Source organism: Tinamus guttatus, unplaced genomic scaffold (genome assembly GCF_059628265.1).
Source record: "Tinamus guttatus ecotype Peru unplaced genomic scaffold, ASM5962826v1 Tinamus_guttatus_pri_ptg000060l, whole genome shotgun sequence".
Classification (NCBI taxonomy): Eukaryota; Metazoa; Chordata; class Aves; order Tinamiformes; family Tinamidae; genus Tinamus; species Tinamus guttatus.
In genome coordinates this window covers 7359337-7377241 of record NW_028288594.1, presented here as the reverse complement: position 1 = coordinate 7377241, position 17905 = coordinate 7359337, and the positions used below count along the sequence as shown (strand labels likewise).

Sequence of the window (17905 nt, the reverse complement as noted above, 5' to 3'; positions counted from 1 at the left end):
CAATTGAATACATCTCAGAAGGGGGCTCCTCTGGAAAATGTAGATGCCTTAAGCCTAAACCAGAGTCATGGCATGTCGTTTAAGAAACACTCTGCCACAGATTTCATCATGACCTTTCATTTCTGTTAGTGATGAGGAGGTAGAAAAGAGAGGAGATTCCCCTAACTATATCCAGCTGTCTGAGCTTTTGTTTACCATCTTTTTGTCTTCTGACATTGGCCAGGAATTTCCTTCTTAAACATGTTCTCTAATTCGGGATCAAAATAATCATAAAATAGTCCATTCATTCTGGATTTAAAATTTACAAACTTGAACCCAGTGGGCTTCAGTTCTATTAAAAACAGTGGCATGAAGGGGTGTCATGTTTTTGTGAGCTGTCTCAGTGAAGCAATCTACTCAAATATGTGTCAGTAAAGAAGACTGCATCCACTTAATGAAATGAATGTATCGGTAATGTTGATTCAAAAAAAAAAAAAAAAAAGAGCCTGCCAACATGCTTTCTGTCTTTCTGTGACAAGGGAATAATTAACCCTCCATCTAAGCTCTTTGTGACTCTTGGTCCTCTTTTAGCCACCAACTTTTCACACAGCTGATGTGCTAAGAGGCTGTTGTAATGACTGGTCTCAATATTGGAAAGTATCTACAACCTTCATATTGGATCAGTACTATAGTATGTACATGTAAGTCTGAATGGAATTAAAAAAAGGAAAGTAGATAGGTAAAGGACAAAAGAGGAGGATAATGATTAAATCGAGATATAGTCACCACTCAGCCATTGATGGAGGGGTTTTATTCCTCCCTGATACAGCTCCACTAGCTTTGCAAGGGTGAGGAGGTTTACACTGGGGAATAATTTTGCTTATACGCTTCTCTTATACTTTCATATATCCATGTCAGACAGACTTTTAGTGCATTATTAATTGTTATTTCATGCAAACAGTTAAAAGCAGTGAAACTAGAATTATACGATCATAGTCATAAAGTGAACAATATACTGCAACTTGTTTATCCATCTGCTATAATTGCACTACGGGAATTGAGCTGCCTATATTAAAAGCATTGACATAAGTGGTGCTAACACATATAAAGGGTATGGGTCAATAGGTACTGTTACGTTCTGCATTTGCATCTTCACATTAGACAAAGCTAAGAATTCCTACATCTAGGTAGACATAGCAGAAGAAGCTTTGAATGAAATGGCTTGTACCTGAAGAAGAACGGGAGTAGAACTTGATGTAAGTTAATGGTCCTGGTTTCTCTGATGGACCTTTGCTGCCTTCTGCCTCGCTGTCACTGCTGAGGTTCTCTGCTGCCTGGATCTGCCTGCAATGAACATCTTAATACTTAGGATGGAGAAGCAAAGTCGAACAAAAGGAATGGGCTTATGCCCTAGGTCACTCCCTGTTTGCTACAACTATAAAACAGATTCACAAGCTGAAGTAGAGATAATAGAGGACACAGATTACAATTGCAAAAGCAAAGATGACTTTGGTTAACCTGGCCCTGCCATACTCTTTCTCTGCAGCATAATTCTGTCTGTAGAACCTGGACACATCTCTGCTACCTTTGAAAGTGAGTGTGAATCCAAGCTGAAACTCACACTCACCCCATGTCCAATATGTATGGATGGCAGCTTGAGGAGAGACCTGCGTTTAAGTGAGCTCCAGGACAGGATCTGCTCGCCCTTCATTCCCTGGGTCTGCAGCTCTGTGAACATCCAGGAACCCCCTGCCCTTCATGTGAGCGCAGTGAAATCTCTCAGAGACAGTTTAACACTTTCTGCCTGAACCTCAACTGATTTGACAGTGATCAAAGAAGTGAATGATTTTTTCCCTCTTCTGCCTTACTGGGAATCTAGAGGGATTGTTTACTGTAAATCCTAGGCATGAAAACTCACAACAGCAAGTTTTATTTTTTTCCCTTTACCTTGAAATTCATAACATCATCCAAGTATAGATAATTATCCTTAGAACAAGCAAAAAGCAGCCCCTGAGAGTCAGAAAAATAAGTACTTCAAGAAGGATTTGGTTTTGATAGTGGTTGTTCAAAATCTCTTAACAGTAAAAAAAAAAAATGTTTAATTGATGCAAAATATATTGATTGCAAAAGAAGCCCCAAAAATCCACCTCTCTGCATTGCATTACATTATGTTAATATTCTCACGTTGTCAGCAGATCTTTAGCAGATATGAGGGATTCATTAGCTTCAGTGTAACTGGCATCCCAAACTCCGGCAGAGACTAGAGGCTTCCTATACCTCAAGCTGGCTCAAGTCAAAGTCAGACGAGTGTATCTGACTCAGGCGTATCCATTATGGTATAATCAGCTGTCCCTCGTGGAGTTCAAATCATTTCACTTGGAAAAGGCTGTGGTAGGTCTACCTGGAATTGCTTCATTTTAATGCAAATGCATCTACTTCCTAGAGGAAATAAACACTGCAAGTCAGTAAGTAGGGAATAAATGGGTCTCCTAGTGAGGAGTGGGTTTACCTTGGTCTATGTCCTGTTTTACACATATTTCTCTGTGTGTGTGTATATCTGCAGGTGCATACATTGTGCATGCACATGTGTGTATATATATGTGTGTGTGTATAAGTGTTTGTATATCCACATATATCTGCACATATACATACAGACATGTATTTGTAGCTTAATCCAGACTAAATTTAATTTCCAGCTCTATCCTCACCAAGACATTTGTCCAGAAGAAGGCACCCCTATGAAACCCCTTTTCTTTCAATATCCTTATCAAAAATATGCCAGTGTCAGCCTTCACATGCGAGTGTGATTTAATAAACTGAGCCCAGACCCTGAACCTTCTCTGCCTCTGCTGAAAATGGGCAACACAGGAGTGCTCAGGATCTGCTCACTCCTGCAGGATTAGACCTAAAAATACCAAAGGCTTATATGGATGGAAGGAATGTTCATTTTTTCCTTTTTTTTTCAGGGGACTCTAAATTACTGTCTAGCCTCCCATTATTCTCAATTGGCTCCTTCTCGATGATAATTGCAGCAAGGTTAAAAATGGCCTAATGATTGCATTAGTTTCCACACAACTTCCCTCCTTTCACTTCTCTCCGACCTCTATCCATAACAGAGATTGGTGAAGGACAAGCAGAAAAGTAAAAAGAATGCCTGAATATAGGTTGTCATGCCCAGCCCAGCTGTTGCTAATAATAATTTTCTGAGTGCTGGCGCTGGATGAGCCATTTGTCACGAATGATTTATTTGACAAAATTAGCTCTCTCTTTTACCCCTTGCAAACTTTTTGTGTGAAATGACAGAGACGTTTCACAGTTGCCCGTTACATGTGCTGGCCTGGGCGATGGTTTCTCTCCTTCTGTGTGAGTTTAGGGATTAGCAGTGCACTGAGCTGCAAGCATTCAGTAGAGACTAATGATTTTGGATGCCTCTTCTTTTTAACTGTCCCTTCTGGGCAGACAGATCATGGCACTGATATTCAGCAGGTATAGTTCAAAATCTTGCTGAAAAATTGCCCCTTAAGGGATACCTTGGTTGTTCACACAAAATTACTAATTGCTTCTGAAAATCTCACCCTGTGCCTATTCGTTATATGTCATTACTCACATCAATTACATCGTAGATACTATTCCATGACTGACTGACTGATGTTCTGCAGAATGAGGAACAGGTACTCACTAATGTATGACAAATAAGGCTGCCCTCTTTATATATCGAAAGAGATATTCATAAAAATAGCATTGCCTTCCTTCCCACATTGGGGACTGAACTGTCTATGTAATAGTGATTTTTTCCTAAAACGCTGTCCCATCTCCTGTCACTTTTCAATCTAGTTTACCTTGAAGTTTCTAAGTAGCATAAAGCACATTCTGAGCTCTGACATCAGCTGGGACTCAATTTTTAATGTGGTGTGTTCCCATTAGCCAGCTGATCTCCAAAGATTAAATCTAACCCTTGATGGGTAACTGTTCAGGTATCTTTTAAAGGTTTCTTCATTGTAACGCTTCTGTGGCTCCAAAGCAGCGGGAAAAATGCATTATTTGGTTTGCATGAGAGTTCTCCCTTCAGGGATGATTGTGGTTGATTCGTTCCTGGGAATGGGTTTTGTATTTATGCCAACCTCCTGCTTCCTTCTTTCAAACTACCTATCTGCACTTTCGGTGGGGCTCCTGGTCCTTGGATTCACAGGTCTGAGCTGGACTGGTGGAAAGTCTGTTCTGGGACAATATATGTGCCAAAATGACACTGCAGGCCGGTAAATGAGCGGTGTGGGTGGCTCAGGGAGAACTGCGGATGGCCGGCTGGAGTTAACTGGTCTGTTTGGTGGGGAGGCGGCCAGAACAGCAGGACATGGACAGTGACCTCTGTCAGAGCAGGAGACCAGCAGGCAGGAACGTGTCCCATGCAAGGGGTATTGAAATCCTTAGGTAATTTGTAGCCGTAGCCACACATACTACTACTTGGGGAGGTTATTGACCTGTTCAGTCCAGCAGCCATATCTAACTGTGACTGATGCATGTGTCTTAATAGGCAGAGCAGACAATGCAATGGAAAGCCACAATACCAGAAGGCAATGGTAAAATAACGTGGGGAAAGGGCAAGGAGGGGAGAAGGGGTGATTTTAGTTCTTTGTCTTCCAATAATCACTGCACAGTTTGATGTCTGATTTCTTTTACCCTAATCTCAGCAGGCCTAACAAAAATGCTACTGGCCATCAGATTATCTCAACAGATCATTAAATTGTCTTATCCTCCAGACTTGTGGATGCTGTGGAGCGATCCAAGGATAACGAGCAGCTGCTGTTGTTTTCACCTGGTTGAGGTCACTGTACTTTATGAATGCTCTCCACATATATATTCTCTTTAATGAACAAGTTCTTTCTTTTTATAAGAATTCTAAGTGAAAAAGAAAAAGTGAGCTTTAGGGTTTTTTGACCAGATATATGATATTTGTTAGTTATCCAAAGAAAAAGAAAAGCAATATGTGATCCAAAATCCACATACATTCAAATTTGTGGGAGTGTGCACCCTCCAAAATTCCTGTGCATAATGCCCTTCTCCTAGCCTGCATGCCACGTGATTGGTTTCAGGCACATCTGAATTCCAGCTGTAATTGCCCAACAGCTGGATTGATTGAATTCATAGGCTAAACTGTTATTGCTTCTAGTGGCAAACCGAACATGGGTTACAGCACTGCTAATGCTCTTTACTGATTCTAGGAAAGCAAACAAGTTTATCTGATCACAGATAAACTTACCTCCTCAGATAAACATTTAAATAAATGAGCTTTCTCCTTCAAAAATGCAAACCCTATTTCCCTTGTGGTAGCTAATTTTTCCTGCTCTTCCTTGTGTCTTCATGTCCTTCTTTTGCTCTTCTATTCAGATTATCTCATCTATTTTCATGAATGGTTGCTTTTGCTCAAATAATAAGGCTCCAGACTAGCAGAACAAACTTGGATAGGGTACTGAGGCTGAAAACTTAGATGCTGAACTTCAGCAATTTGTTATTTGCACTGATAACATAGTTCTTGGAACAGCTAGTGGTCCAATGCTACTTGTATGAGAGTCACATCATGCAGGTCACACGCTGCTTGTGTCCTGCGCTGCATTAATAGGGACACCCAGCTGCCACTGGTGAGGAGGATAATTTGGTGCCCATGTCAGTTTTTCTCACCCAGAAATAATGGACTCCTTTCTGTACAGTCCCAGCTGACCCAATTATGATCTGTATTAACTCTGAAGTTACAAAGGTGCTCACGGGATTACCATGGCTGGAAGCTCCGAACCTTGCCAGCTATGGGAGCACTTCTGCTCTGTCCCTCTGTGCGAGGGGAGGCAGCGCTGATCCCTGTGCTCAACACGCAGAGTGGGCACAGAGCGACCAGCAGGAGGCTGCAAGGGAGAGATGCCAAAGAGGATTTGAAATGGGGTTTTGGGTCTTAGCTTTTAAGGCCAGCTTTGCCCTCATCGAGAAGGAGGAAACGTGCGGCAGCGAAGGGCAGAGGCGGGAAGGAGTCAGCGCTGCGTGGTGAGCAAAGCCAGGGAGCGCTCACTGCCGGGGGAGCCCCGCAGCGCACGCAGTGCCAGCCAGCGCGGCCGCTTTGAGCAAATCCCAGAAAACACCAAAACTAAATCAAGGAGCTCTCCCAGAATCCAGGTACCCGGCTCTGCGGCTGAGGACAAGACACGTTTTGTCTGAACAGCTTTTAAGGGGGATTAATAAATTGGCTCTTATAAAAATCTTTTGGCAAAAGCCCTTTAAACGTGGCATTATTTACATAATTTCCTGTGAAGAACAGCTGTGTAGCCCTCCACTCCAACCATAACTTCTCAGCTGTGGTGTTTGTAGGATGCTGAGGAGCTAATGGAATAGGGGTGTCTCCCACGAACTGGCCCGTTGCAGGTGGCACTTGTAAACTGATGTCCAGCTCTTGCAGTCAGATCCAGATTAGTGGCCACTGGGATGCATTTCAGGATGGGCCTATATTTACTGATAGCTTTTAATTAGTCTGCACAGCTCATTTCCACATCTGCTTTCCTATAAACAAACCACTAATTAGTTCAGCGAGTCAGTTAAAAAGTGTACCGTTGTGCCAAATAGTTTAAAAAGACACTGAAAATATTTCAAAAGCACTCCATTTCATTGTAATTCCTTTTTTTAAGGAAAATGTGAAAAAAAGGCACAAAAAAGTACTTAATCTCCTTCCTCTGCATTCCTCTGCTAATTTCAGGAAAAAAAGAAAGAAAGAAAAAAAAAGCTATAGCAAAGTTGTGGCTATGTCATAGGTATGTCAGGTATGTCTTCAGAGCAAACCCACTCAGGATTTAAGCTTTCCAACACATTTTTTTGCTTATCTTGACTCAAGTGGTAGTGCAATAAATTTTACTGCTAATACTTCTGAAGTGTGTTTTCTGAGTGGAAAAAATTCAAGTTAATAACTGAATTTTTGCAACACCCAGGCTTCAAGGCCTAATCCAGTAAAGGAAAATAGCGGCTGCTGCGCTGGAGCCTTAGTGCGACCTGTAAGACTTAAGGAGAAGATGAGGTTTCTAAGCAGGGTGAGAAAACATGAAGTTGTTTCCCACCACATGTGTGGGGCCTTCCAAAATGGGCCCTTGCAGAGGAGGGGGTGTCTCTGCCCCCACACGAGCATCGACTGACGGGCTGAATCCTCCTGTGGCCCCACCGGAGCACGGCTCGAGCGGGAAAACAGGCACTGATGCGGGGATGTGTTATCCACAGGCTGCCTCCCGCCCCTTGTTTCCTACATCACCGTGGGCTTAGATGTAAGCGAGGCCTAGAGCAGCAGGACCAGGCCTTTGAACACACAAAGATAGAAACTCAAACTAAAACCGAAAAGGAAAGACTTAAGAGATCTCACTAGGCTTCTAAATTCCTCCCGAGTCTTGGTTTTGTACAGTCGGCGTCAATAAAGAATTTAGTCACACAAACTGAGTGTGAGACAGCTACGCTCTCAATCTAACCCTGCCTAACAGAAGGTGAAATAATTTTCATTTTTTTTAAATGCGGGCTTTTGCTTTGCAAGCTGACTCCTCCTCTAAAGCTGGGAGCCTTGCTCATGCTGTCCCTGCGACACCCTCTCACTTTGATACAGTGCCCTATCGCCGAGCACAAGGTCCTTCCCCCACCTCCTCACTTTGCTCCCAGGCTCACAGCGTCGCAGCGATTTAAAGCTCTGCTCTATGTCGGTGAGGCAGGAGGGCTACGTGGAGCAGCCTGCACCCCTCGTGGTTCCTCACCATAGAGAGGGGCTATGGCTGCAGGCCAAGGACTCTCCCGATGGAGACGTTAATGGCCTAAATACAATTCTTGCCAATTATAAAGGGGATTTGCTTGTGCAACCCGATGTTGATGCAGCGCTTGGCTGATGGTGCAGGGTGATGCCACAGCAAAGGCAGTGCTTGACTGCGATTTAAACTGAAGCTCTGGAAAAGGCACCTGCCTCCCCGTTAGCTGGGAGGAAGATCACTGCAAACCACACCTGATGCCACTTCAAAACACGCTCCAGCTGCCCCTCTTCAGGACACAACGCTCGTAACCTCCTGGCCACCTGCAGAAGGTGATCACGGCCCTTTCAGCTGCTGAGCAGTGTGGCAATCAATCATTTATTTAAAGCCCACGGGCTTACCAAACCCCGTTCCATCAGTGAGGAGGTATTAGGGCACGAGAACCCTATCTGCAGAGTGGGATGCGAGTGGAACCAGAGCCGCCCCGGTCCTGCGGCAGCGCCCGGTACCGACCGCCCGGGCCCCGCGGAGCCGCACGGTGCTCGCCCCAGCGCGGGGGGCGGCCGCGCGTGAGCAGCGAGCAACGGGGCTGGGGCGCCCCGAGCTGTTCCGGAGGCACCCAGAGAAGAGGAGGAGAAAGAGAGAAAAAGAGGAGGGGAGAGGAGAGAAAAAATAATAATAAGGCGCTTTCCCCAGGCACCTGACTTACTCCGTGACTCCGGTGCTTCTCAACAGCGCGTGCAGCCAGCAGCGAGGATCCTCCCTGGAAGGCGAGGAGGAGTGACTTGAGGGGAGGAGGAGGAGGAGAGCGGCGCGCTCGCCTATAAGGAGGTGTCCAGCGCCGGCTGCTGCTCCCCGCCGCAGCCGCCGAGCAGCGAGGGGCGGCGGGAGCCGGGGCAGCGGCGCGGGCGCGGAGCGGCCCCGCGGGGCGGAGGTGCCCGGCCGCGCTGGGCGCCGCGGGGAGTAGATGCGCGGAGGCGGCGGAGCGCACGGCGGCTGCCGGGCGAGCAGCACCGGGCCACGCAGGCGGGCGGCCGCGCTGCCCGCCCGCCGCTGAACATGGATGTCCGAGCCCGCGGGCTCTTCACGCTGCTGCTCGCCGGCTTTTGGCACCTGGGATCAGCCGCGTCGAGCTGTGAGTAGCGGGAAAGCGCGGAGGGGGCTGCGGGCGGTCTCGGAGTGCGCGTGGGAAGACAGGGAAGGAAGGGGGAAAAGCCCCTGAAGGAGGAGGGTAGCTGCGCCCTGACCTCTAGGAAAGTTAGCCCGGCGCCGCTTCGGCTGATCGCGCTCGGAGATGCGGGGCTGCCCTGGCCGCAGGGGCTGCCGCCGCCGTCCTGCCCGCGCGGAGCGGCCGCGCGGCGGCTCTCGGCGCTCCCGGTGGTCTCGGCTCGCGGGCGCTGCCGCTGGAGCCGGGATGCGGCGGGGCAGCCCCGGAACCGCTGGCTCCGGTTGCCGTCGGGCCCCTCCAGGGGCTGTCGCCCGCACAGCGCTCTCCGCTCCGAGTTCCGCGCGCGTCGCTGCCAGCCCCGGCCCCGCAGACGTCCCGGGCCGCGCGGCAGCAGCTCCGCGGGGACGCAGCGCGCACCCTGCAGCGCTGGGGAAGGAGGCGGAGGGCGAGGGGGGCGCCCAGCGGCCCCGTCGCACCGCGGGCTGCGGCCGCCCTCGCGCGGGCGCGGGGCGCTCCGCGGGGCTGCGCGCGGCGCGGCCGCCAGGGGGCGCCCTTGTCCCGCCGACGGTGCGGCCGCCGCGCGGGGCTGGGGCGGGCGGCGGGTCCCGCTCCCCCCGGCCCCTCGTGGTTCCTGCGCTCGAGGGCACCCGCTGCCTCCTCTCCCCCCTTCCAATTTAAATTTCCGTCAATTAAACGATGGTTAATATGTTTTAATAACGCGCGCTCATACTAAACGGCAGGCGATTTAAGACTGAGGCTTGCCGTTACGCATGCAGCAATAAACTTAATTCCGAACACTTAAAAAGGAGCTCTGCATTAATGAGCTTTAGTATTTCATGGGTGACAGTTTAATTTCCCTATGCCAATAAACACTTCCACTGAATACGCGTTGCTTCCTAAATATTTAGGAGTGGATCTTTTTTAAAGTGTAATGATCAATGGTTTTATTATACTGTGCAGATTTTACTTATTCATTGGGCAATGAATTAGTGTGGAATCAGCTGCCTGTGCTTTTCCAGGAGCTGAGCGGAAGGACCCTGTGCATGTGTAATAGCTACAAGTTCCCTAGAAACCTCGTTAGGTTTGGATGTGAGGGTATCTGCGTGTGCACGCGGATCTCGATAATTGCATCCAGTATGAAAATTCATCGCTTGCTTAAATAAATCATCTCTGTATGTGGGAGCCCAGGGAAGCTACGTGCCCTTCCTTGGGCTTGGAGTGAGAAGGAAATCTTATATATGGGTTAAAATGTTGAATGTTATGTGCCTGAAGTAGTACCCTGAAGTCCATCTTAAACCTGCTATGTACAAGTGCCCTTGCTTTTAGGACTACTGAGCTTCCAAGGTCCCCAATGGATTTTCCCAAAGGAGGTGTTTCCAAATGGGAGCCCTCAGCCTGTGGTGCTGCTGGGATTTGAGCAGCTTTTATTTGAAAAACTGAAGTGCAAATGGAAAAGCGTTACTCTTATGCCTTAATGCAAATTGTTTGACCAAATATCCTACTCCTGTGTTCATGCTGGTGCAAGTGCGGTGGCATCAGAGGGCTTGTTCCTCACACGCTCCGCAAATGGGAGAGGAACTGGGGACAGTATTCCTGGTGGAATAGCAGTGAGTGTTTAGGAGGAGGAATTCAACTCCTTCATTTTTCTTCCTAATACCTAATAAGGAGTTAATGCAGATAACTTTTTCTTGCTCTTAAATTAGGAAATCTTAAAATTAAAAAGACTCATTTATTTAATTTCTGTAATGGGAAAATCCCAATCAAGTAAAAACCTTCCCTGAGATATTTGATTCCTCTTTGGTATAGTTTTTAATTAAACAAAGAATTGCTAAAGAATCTCCTTTGAAGCAGCTATAGACTAGGGGTCATTAGGTAACATTAGATCAAAATTACCAGATGCTAATAAAACATAAGAAATTCTTCCCACTTTGCATTTTTCCATGATTTATTACATTAGGCAACCAGAGTGGCAACAGGATTTCTCCCAAGCATATTAGTTATTAGAAAAAAGAATAAATGGGCACATACCTAATATTGGAAAAGGGTTGCCTACAATATCTGTACAGAAATTCTGATCTCTCATTAGGTAGAGGGAGATGCAAAGCCTTGCAGTATAACAAATTAGTTGCCCTTTAGCAGCATTTTCTGTGATCTGGAAACATCTGCAGCTTCAGTAAATCTACATCCCCTGTTGTTGAATGCATTTTATTTTGCTTTTTTGTGTTGAAATGTGGAAAGAAACCAGCTTATGCTGCTCCCCCATGCTGACATACAGTGCAGGGCTACTCCGCATCTGTGGAAGTATTCATGAAGCAGAAGTTTTTGCTTGGTCCTTGCTTTGGTGCTGTGCATCTTAATTTTCTTTATTTTGTGCATTCGGCTCTCACTCTTATTTATCTTGTTTGTCTGATTTTTTTATATATGTCCAGAGAGATGTAGCAAATTAAAACACTTCTTGCAGAAGCTGCACTTTCCAACTCCCGTTGCCAAAGCTTTTCTCGGACATGGGGGCATGTTTCCCGCTGCAGGGTATGACCTTCTTCCTATGCAGAATCGTTGCACCTAGTTCACTACCATCTATTACCTGACAAACTCAAACCTTTCACTTAGTCTAAACTGTCAGTCAAACCTGCAAAAATTCAGTATGTCATTGAAATAGATCTTCTATTAAACTTCTATTGAATTATGTAATATGAGTTGCTGTTCTGCAGTGGATTTAGATCTGGCCTTACTGGAGGTTTCTTGGTCTTTAACTGCTCGTACTGCAGGTAGTTTGTGTCTGTATCTATATTTCAGAATTGTAGTATAGATTTAAAAAAAAAAATCCACGTTATTGGGGAAGACAACTTTTGTAGAAAATAAATGTTGACGGATTATTTTAGTCTTTCTTTGCAGCGATTTACATTGGCAGTAGCAGTGCAAGAGTCAGACAAGCGTAAGTGTAAACGTACAGCAGAAAACTTGACTCTGAAAGCTTGAGGCTATCGAGATCAATAGGTTTACCCAGGACTTGTGACAGCACAAATGAGACCTCGGTCAGCAGTGGTAAAAGCAAGAGGTCTGTTAAACAGTGACCTTTCTGTCTATGTGGTCAGAAAATGCTAAGTTTTGAAGGTATCTGTTGAAATGGGTAGCATATTGATTTTCAGATCGTAGGCTGCAGTTCATTTGCTTGCAAACTGAGTAAAGTGTCTTGGGCTCATGCCGTGGTGGTTCTGCTTGTTATATAGAATATGTTTAAATATTCTTCATGAAAGCATGGTGTTCAGGTATAGTTCCCTCTTGGCTCCATGGGGGAACCATACCCAAATATTAACTAAAAAAGACAAAAAGTCTTTTAATGTAAAAATGGGAACAAGTAATATGGAATAATGTGACTTCCTGTGAGGGACTGTGAATGAAATTCCTGCCGTGGCAAAGTCCGAGGGAACTGTTACTGATCAGGGCTGCCTTCTTGCACATCTTACTGTTGATGGCTCAGGCAGTTTGACTCAGCAGTCCTTGCCTTGGAGTTGGTCTTAAAGACAGGCTTTCCATGGACTGACTGCAAAGGTGTCTTGGGTTTTTGCATTCGCTAAGCAGATGGTGTTACCAGCCCACAGGAATCTGTGTAGGGTTATTAGATCAGTATCAAACACATTGTCTACTTGGAGATTTTTTTTTTTGCTTAATGATATGCAGATACAGCAGGCTTTTTCATATAAAATAACAGGAAGAACAAATTGTTTCCAAATGTGCATAGTTCTGTAAAGCATAGGCTACAAATGGAAGGTTTCTGGGCAGAACATAGTTGCAAAGCCTTCCCAGCACATAGTAAGTAACAGCTCCTGCCAGTTCCCTGCCTGTGTGGGACTGGAGTGTTCAATATCACCAGAATCAGTCTTTTACCAGTGGGAAACTGAGGTACTCTCACATGCAAGCATGAAGGTAGATTCTGACATTGATTTTTGCATGTAAGTATTACAAATAACTCCTCTGGGGTCAATTGAGTTGATAGCATATGGTGAGATCATGTCCCCTGCTCAACGTGTAGGTCAGATTCATGTTTGCTTTGCTATAGGTAGTCATTTCTAAATCCATGAATTACCCCAGCCCTTCTTTCTCTCCCACCACCTTTTCTGATGGTATTTGAGGCAAATGGAGTCTAGAGAGCTGACTGGGAAAATTAGTGAGAATACCAAGGTAGTGGAAGTGTGCAGTGGTGTTTATTTTTAGCACCCAAGTGCATTTTTCTAGTACATATGAAAAATTTCAACTTGTTTAATAAACAGAATCTCATTCACCCAATCTCTCCATGCCACACATCCATAAAAGATGATAATAGGGGAAAAATGTATATCTGCACACATATCTTACAGGATTACTCATGACAGACTGAGCAATCTGCTTTCCATTAGCCTATGAGACTTTGGTGTTTGAGAATGAGAGCTGACTGACTGTGCAAAGCACCAGGTAACCTGGTTTATTTTCCAAACAACATGACTTGGCTGGTATTTTTTTGACTACTATTTTTGTTGAGGGAAAGATGCTGTGATCCTGCAAGGTTTGATTTTTCAGACCGTTGCTGTTTTACTGATGAGGCCCATGCTTGCATGGTGTTTATAGGATGTGGTCCTCACTGGGTACTCTTCTGAGTGTACTTGGAAAGGAAGTGTAGAGAAGGAAAAAGGTGGATTTGTGTGAGCATTTTCTTTGTCTAATCAAGTGCCTTTAAGGAAGATGGACCATTTTGTTCAGCCTTATCTTAAGCTCTCTCAGACCAAGAAAGAACAGAGAAAATAGTGTATATCTGGTGTATAAAAAAGCTGTAACAGGCATTTTTTGGAGGCTCTGAATGTGTCAGTAAAGCAGGATGCATAATAGTTATTGGCATATCTGTACAGAGTCAGAAAAATGAGGACATTTTTGTACACAGCACTGGACTGATATCACTCATAATTAATTTCCTTGTATTAATCTTGTCTCTGTATTTTTTAATTGCCCTGTGCAGATTCTTGTGGGCTGATAATGCTGTCTGTTCACTAGATGAGCAGAACTGATGGCTTTTAAGTGTGAAGAGTAGTATAGAATTGGGGTGGGCGGGGGGAAGGAGGAGAGGAGAGTTGTCAAAACACTGCTTTGTTTTATTTTTAATTACCTATTAAGCAGTTTTCTAAAGAAAGGAATTAATAGTGTAAGACAATAGCCCTTGTAGACAGATAAGTGGTAGATACTATTTTTTGGCTAGTATTTGCTCCAAAATAAAGTAACTTAGTAGAAGAGAGCATGTAGCCATTTGTAAATGTCATAAAGGATCTTGCCTGGTCCATATACCACAGGGAGAGGAAAACCAATCTCTTTAGTTGTGTTTTGCCTCTACATAATGCTAGCAGTTAATCTATGCTATTATAGACATATGTTGGGACTTGGATAACTTGGTCCATTTCCTACAGAAGCTCATCCTCAGAGATTATCAGCACAGGAATCAGATGAAGCAGTGCCAGTTTGCATCACAGCTAAAACAGCGAGCAGGTATTAGAACTGCTCTATGGTTAATACTGCATTTCTTCATAACCAGTGAATCAAAAGCCTGCAGAGTTGGTTTTTGAACATACAGTTACAGTTTTACCAGCAAATTAGGTACAGGACTCGGAGACAAAATGTTAGTCTGTAAGTTAGTAAATGAGTGCTATAGAGTGTTGCTATTATAATAGTCATTGGTGTTTAACCTCTTCGTGATCTAGTGCAGCCCTGGGGATTTGAACTTGCATAGTCATTAAATAACCTAAAATATCAGGATATACTAGGATGCTTTCACAGCATCACCTCAAGACAAAAATTTTTGGTTTTGGTCTTCTGGATAGACTTAATGCATAATTTAGAGACCCTCTACAGGATCAGCAAGGGCTTTAGTGTTAGGAAAGATACTAAATGATCAAGGAGGCAAAACCAGCATCTGAGCTTTAGTTTCCTTCTGTAGCAGTGGCAGTTTATCTGTACATGTTTTGTCATCTTCATCTTATGCAGATGCCAAAGCAGGGGCTTCTCCTTCAGTTGAGTGTGGCAGTGTATTAGGGATGGGGAGGTGGTTTTCAGTGAGCCTTGTACAAATGGCTTTTCCAAGGGATTTTCCTTCAGTCTAACAAATTGAATGATATCTGTTTGCTTGGGAATCATGATTGTATCAGTAATTAATAGAGCATTCGTCAGCATCATTGTGACCCAAAATCTGGAGGTTGTTCTAGCTCTGGGCTTGGGCCAGAGGAGTCCAGATTCTTCACTAGGAGGAATGAAGGTAAGTCAAGTAACAGGTACTAGAAGTTTGCTGGCATCTGCCTCTGACTTTATTCTGCCATAGTTAACATCAAACACATTACACCACTGAGCAGCTTCTAACATGCCAACACCATATTCATGCTGAGCAATGTAACTCCAAACTTGAGATTAGGGTTATTCTTAATGAACTTTGTTACTGTGTGGATTCATAATAGCAATAATGAGGAAAAGCTAACTTGGTAACTGTTTAGTGTTAATCTGGACTACTAAAGAGTTTAGTGTCTGATATTTAATGCATTCTTTTACAAATTGTTAATTGCCTGTGTGATATTTATAGCATAAAAGAACAGAGTTGCAGTGGAATACACTGTACCTCAAACTATTTGGAAATGTTCAGTAACACCTACTGCAGTGGAAGTTGTAGAATATCTATGGTATCATTTGGGCATCACTTTTGTTTTGACATCAGTAATTAGAGTTTAGCATAAGGCCACAAAGCATGAAACAGAATGGTATTCAATACTAACCATTGTGGCACAGTAGGATTTGGACTGGAGAGGGAATAAATGCATTTTCATTCTCCGTTTTATTGTGTGTATTGAGACGTATTGCATGTTGGCCCTGGGGAGTTCTGAAGCATATTTTTTTCCCCTCTAAAAGTATTCAGTGCACTGTGTTGCCAATACAGTAATAAATAATAATAATAATTTAAAAATGTGTGAAATCCTCTTTGATCCCAGCTGGGCAGTAAGAAGCTGATAAATGCTGTACTGCCTGCATTGGAATTGGCAAGTTGCATTTACTTCTCCTGTGAATGCTGAGGCGTCGTTCCTCTGTGGTGATGGTTCTTCAGCGATGGCAGCTTGTCATTAGTCCAGGAACAGACCAATACCTTGTGATCTGCTCCAGAGGTGACATGGTTATGGCAACTCTCTTAGTAGCTCAGTAATTGTCCTTGTATATTAGGGCCAAATGGCACCCACTTCTGATGTCGGTGTTGCAAGGAATTGCTCTCTATCCTCTTTCTAAAAACAGCCCCCTGAGCATTAATAAAGCCATTTTCTTCCTTCTATGCATGCAAGTTTAACTCTGGAGCAGGACGGGAAATGACGTTTTGCTATTGGAGACTATCTGATGCATCTATCATGTTATGTATAAAGAAAGGAGCAGGAGATGGAGCCTGTTCCTTGCAGGGAGAGGGGAACAACCACAAAGGCTCTCCTCCCAGGATCCCCATTACTGGTGGTGGTTTCCTAATGCATGCACTTAAAGAGAAGGTCTGAATTAAGGGTCCAAACTGTTAGGAGTAATACGGGCATTTGTAGTAATCAGAATTGATTTATGAATAGGACAAAAGAGACTAAATATACCATGGAAATGCATGTTGGAGACTCTTTCCCCAAATGAATAATTCATTCTCTTCTAGTATCCATGAAAACAAAAACACTGTGCGCGTAAGAACCCATTAAAAAAGTTAATCCCACAAATGGCTGAACACGGAGGAAATCAGCTTTTGTTTTAAAAGCTAGATTTGAGTAAATCTCCTCTAATTTGATTTGCCAGTGGGGTATGATTTAAGTCAAACAAGTTAGCAGGATTACTTGCTATATGGAGGTCTAAATATTTAATAGAGGATGAGAAGTGTCTGCCCTACAGGGTAATGAGTTAAGGAGCACTCATTCTCCACAGTGCCAGAGGCAGAAGGTGAGCTTAAAACCAATGGAAATAGCAGGCAAAATGGAGAGTGTTTCTATCTGCATGATACAGTCTTCTAAAACTGGCCTTGGGAGCATACTCTAATCCCAGAATGACTCAAATAAGTTGGTTTTCACTGTCTGGAAGTGTCATGGTCATCTTATTGTCTGTAAGTGGCTGGAGATGCACAGAGTTAAACCTTTTAGCCAGAGCACAGGCTCTGGAGTGTGCAGGATGGTGGAGGTCCATCCATCTGCTGCTGGATGGGCAAATTGGGAGGAGAGGGAAGAATGCCATGACTGCAGAGGAAAGGTGCAGAGAAGCCTTGTGGTTCTCTAGGAATTACCTAGGAAGCCTCTGGGGGATGGGCAGTGGGGTAAGGATAGGAAGAAGGGGGGAAAAGGCAAAATGTGAGCTTGGGTAAGTTGAAATCTGAATGAGTGTTTTGTCACCAGGCTGCTATGCATTTCCTGGAATCTGAATGAAGCTACAGGGAGAAGGTAACAGAAGAGACACCTTGTCCAGGAAGGACAGGGCCTTGGATATCTTCCTACCAGCCCAGAAAAAGAGAAAAATAAGAGATGTGGTTTATGGCATTCATCTTGTTTTTTGTTTTCAATTCTGCATTAAAACAGTTTGCATTTTAATTTGAAAGATGAGCCTCTTTCAGCAACCCCTAGCGAGATTAAGCAGTTATGGCATTTTTCAGAGACTGTTTGGAAAATAAAATGAAAATTTGATGAATTTCTATCAGATGTAGCTTGCAGCATTTGAATATTTACAGATTATTAAATTCCCTTTTCCCAGCTCTGCTTAAGTGTGAAGCTCATCTTGTATGTAATATTAATTCTCATTATTCTTGAACAGCTCTTCACCAAGTTGCTTTACAGATTTGGTTCATCCTGGATCTGGTCTAAAATCCCTGAAAAACAGGGGAATCACTTTTGCTTGATTTTCTGATTCTCCTCTTTAAAAATCAGTTTCTCTAGTATATAAATCTTTCATGCTGCTCTTCCGTGAAGTCTAGTGTGTGTGTTTTTTTGGTGTTTTCAGCTGT

The 17905-nt window shown here is 44.2% G+C and overlaps 1 protein-coding gene across 1 annotated transcript in view; it reads left to right on the top strand.

The window, feature by feature from the left end:
- Nucleotides 1-8760: 8760 nt before the first annotated feature.
- CNTNAP5 (contactin associated protein family member 5) overlaps nucleotides 8761-17905 on the top strand; it is a 248404-nt gene continuing 239259 nt past the window's right edge. The window contains exon 1 of the mRNA XM_088519572.1: nucleotides 8761-8865. Within this exon, the coding sequence (XP_088375698.1) occupies nucleotides 8790-8865 (76 nt within the window). The 5' untranslated portion in view covers nucleotides 8761-8789. The remainder of the gene's footprint in view (nucleotides 8866-17905) is intronic.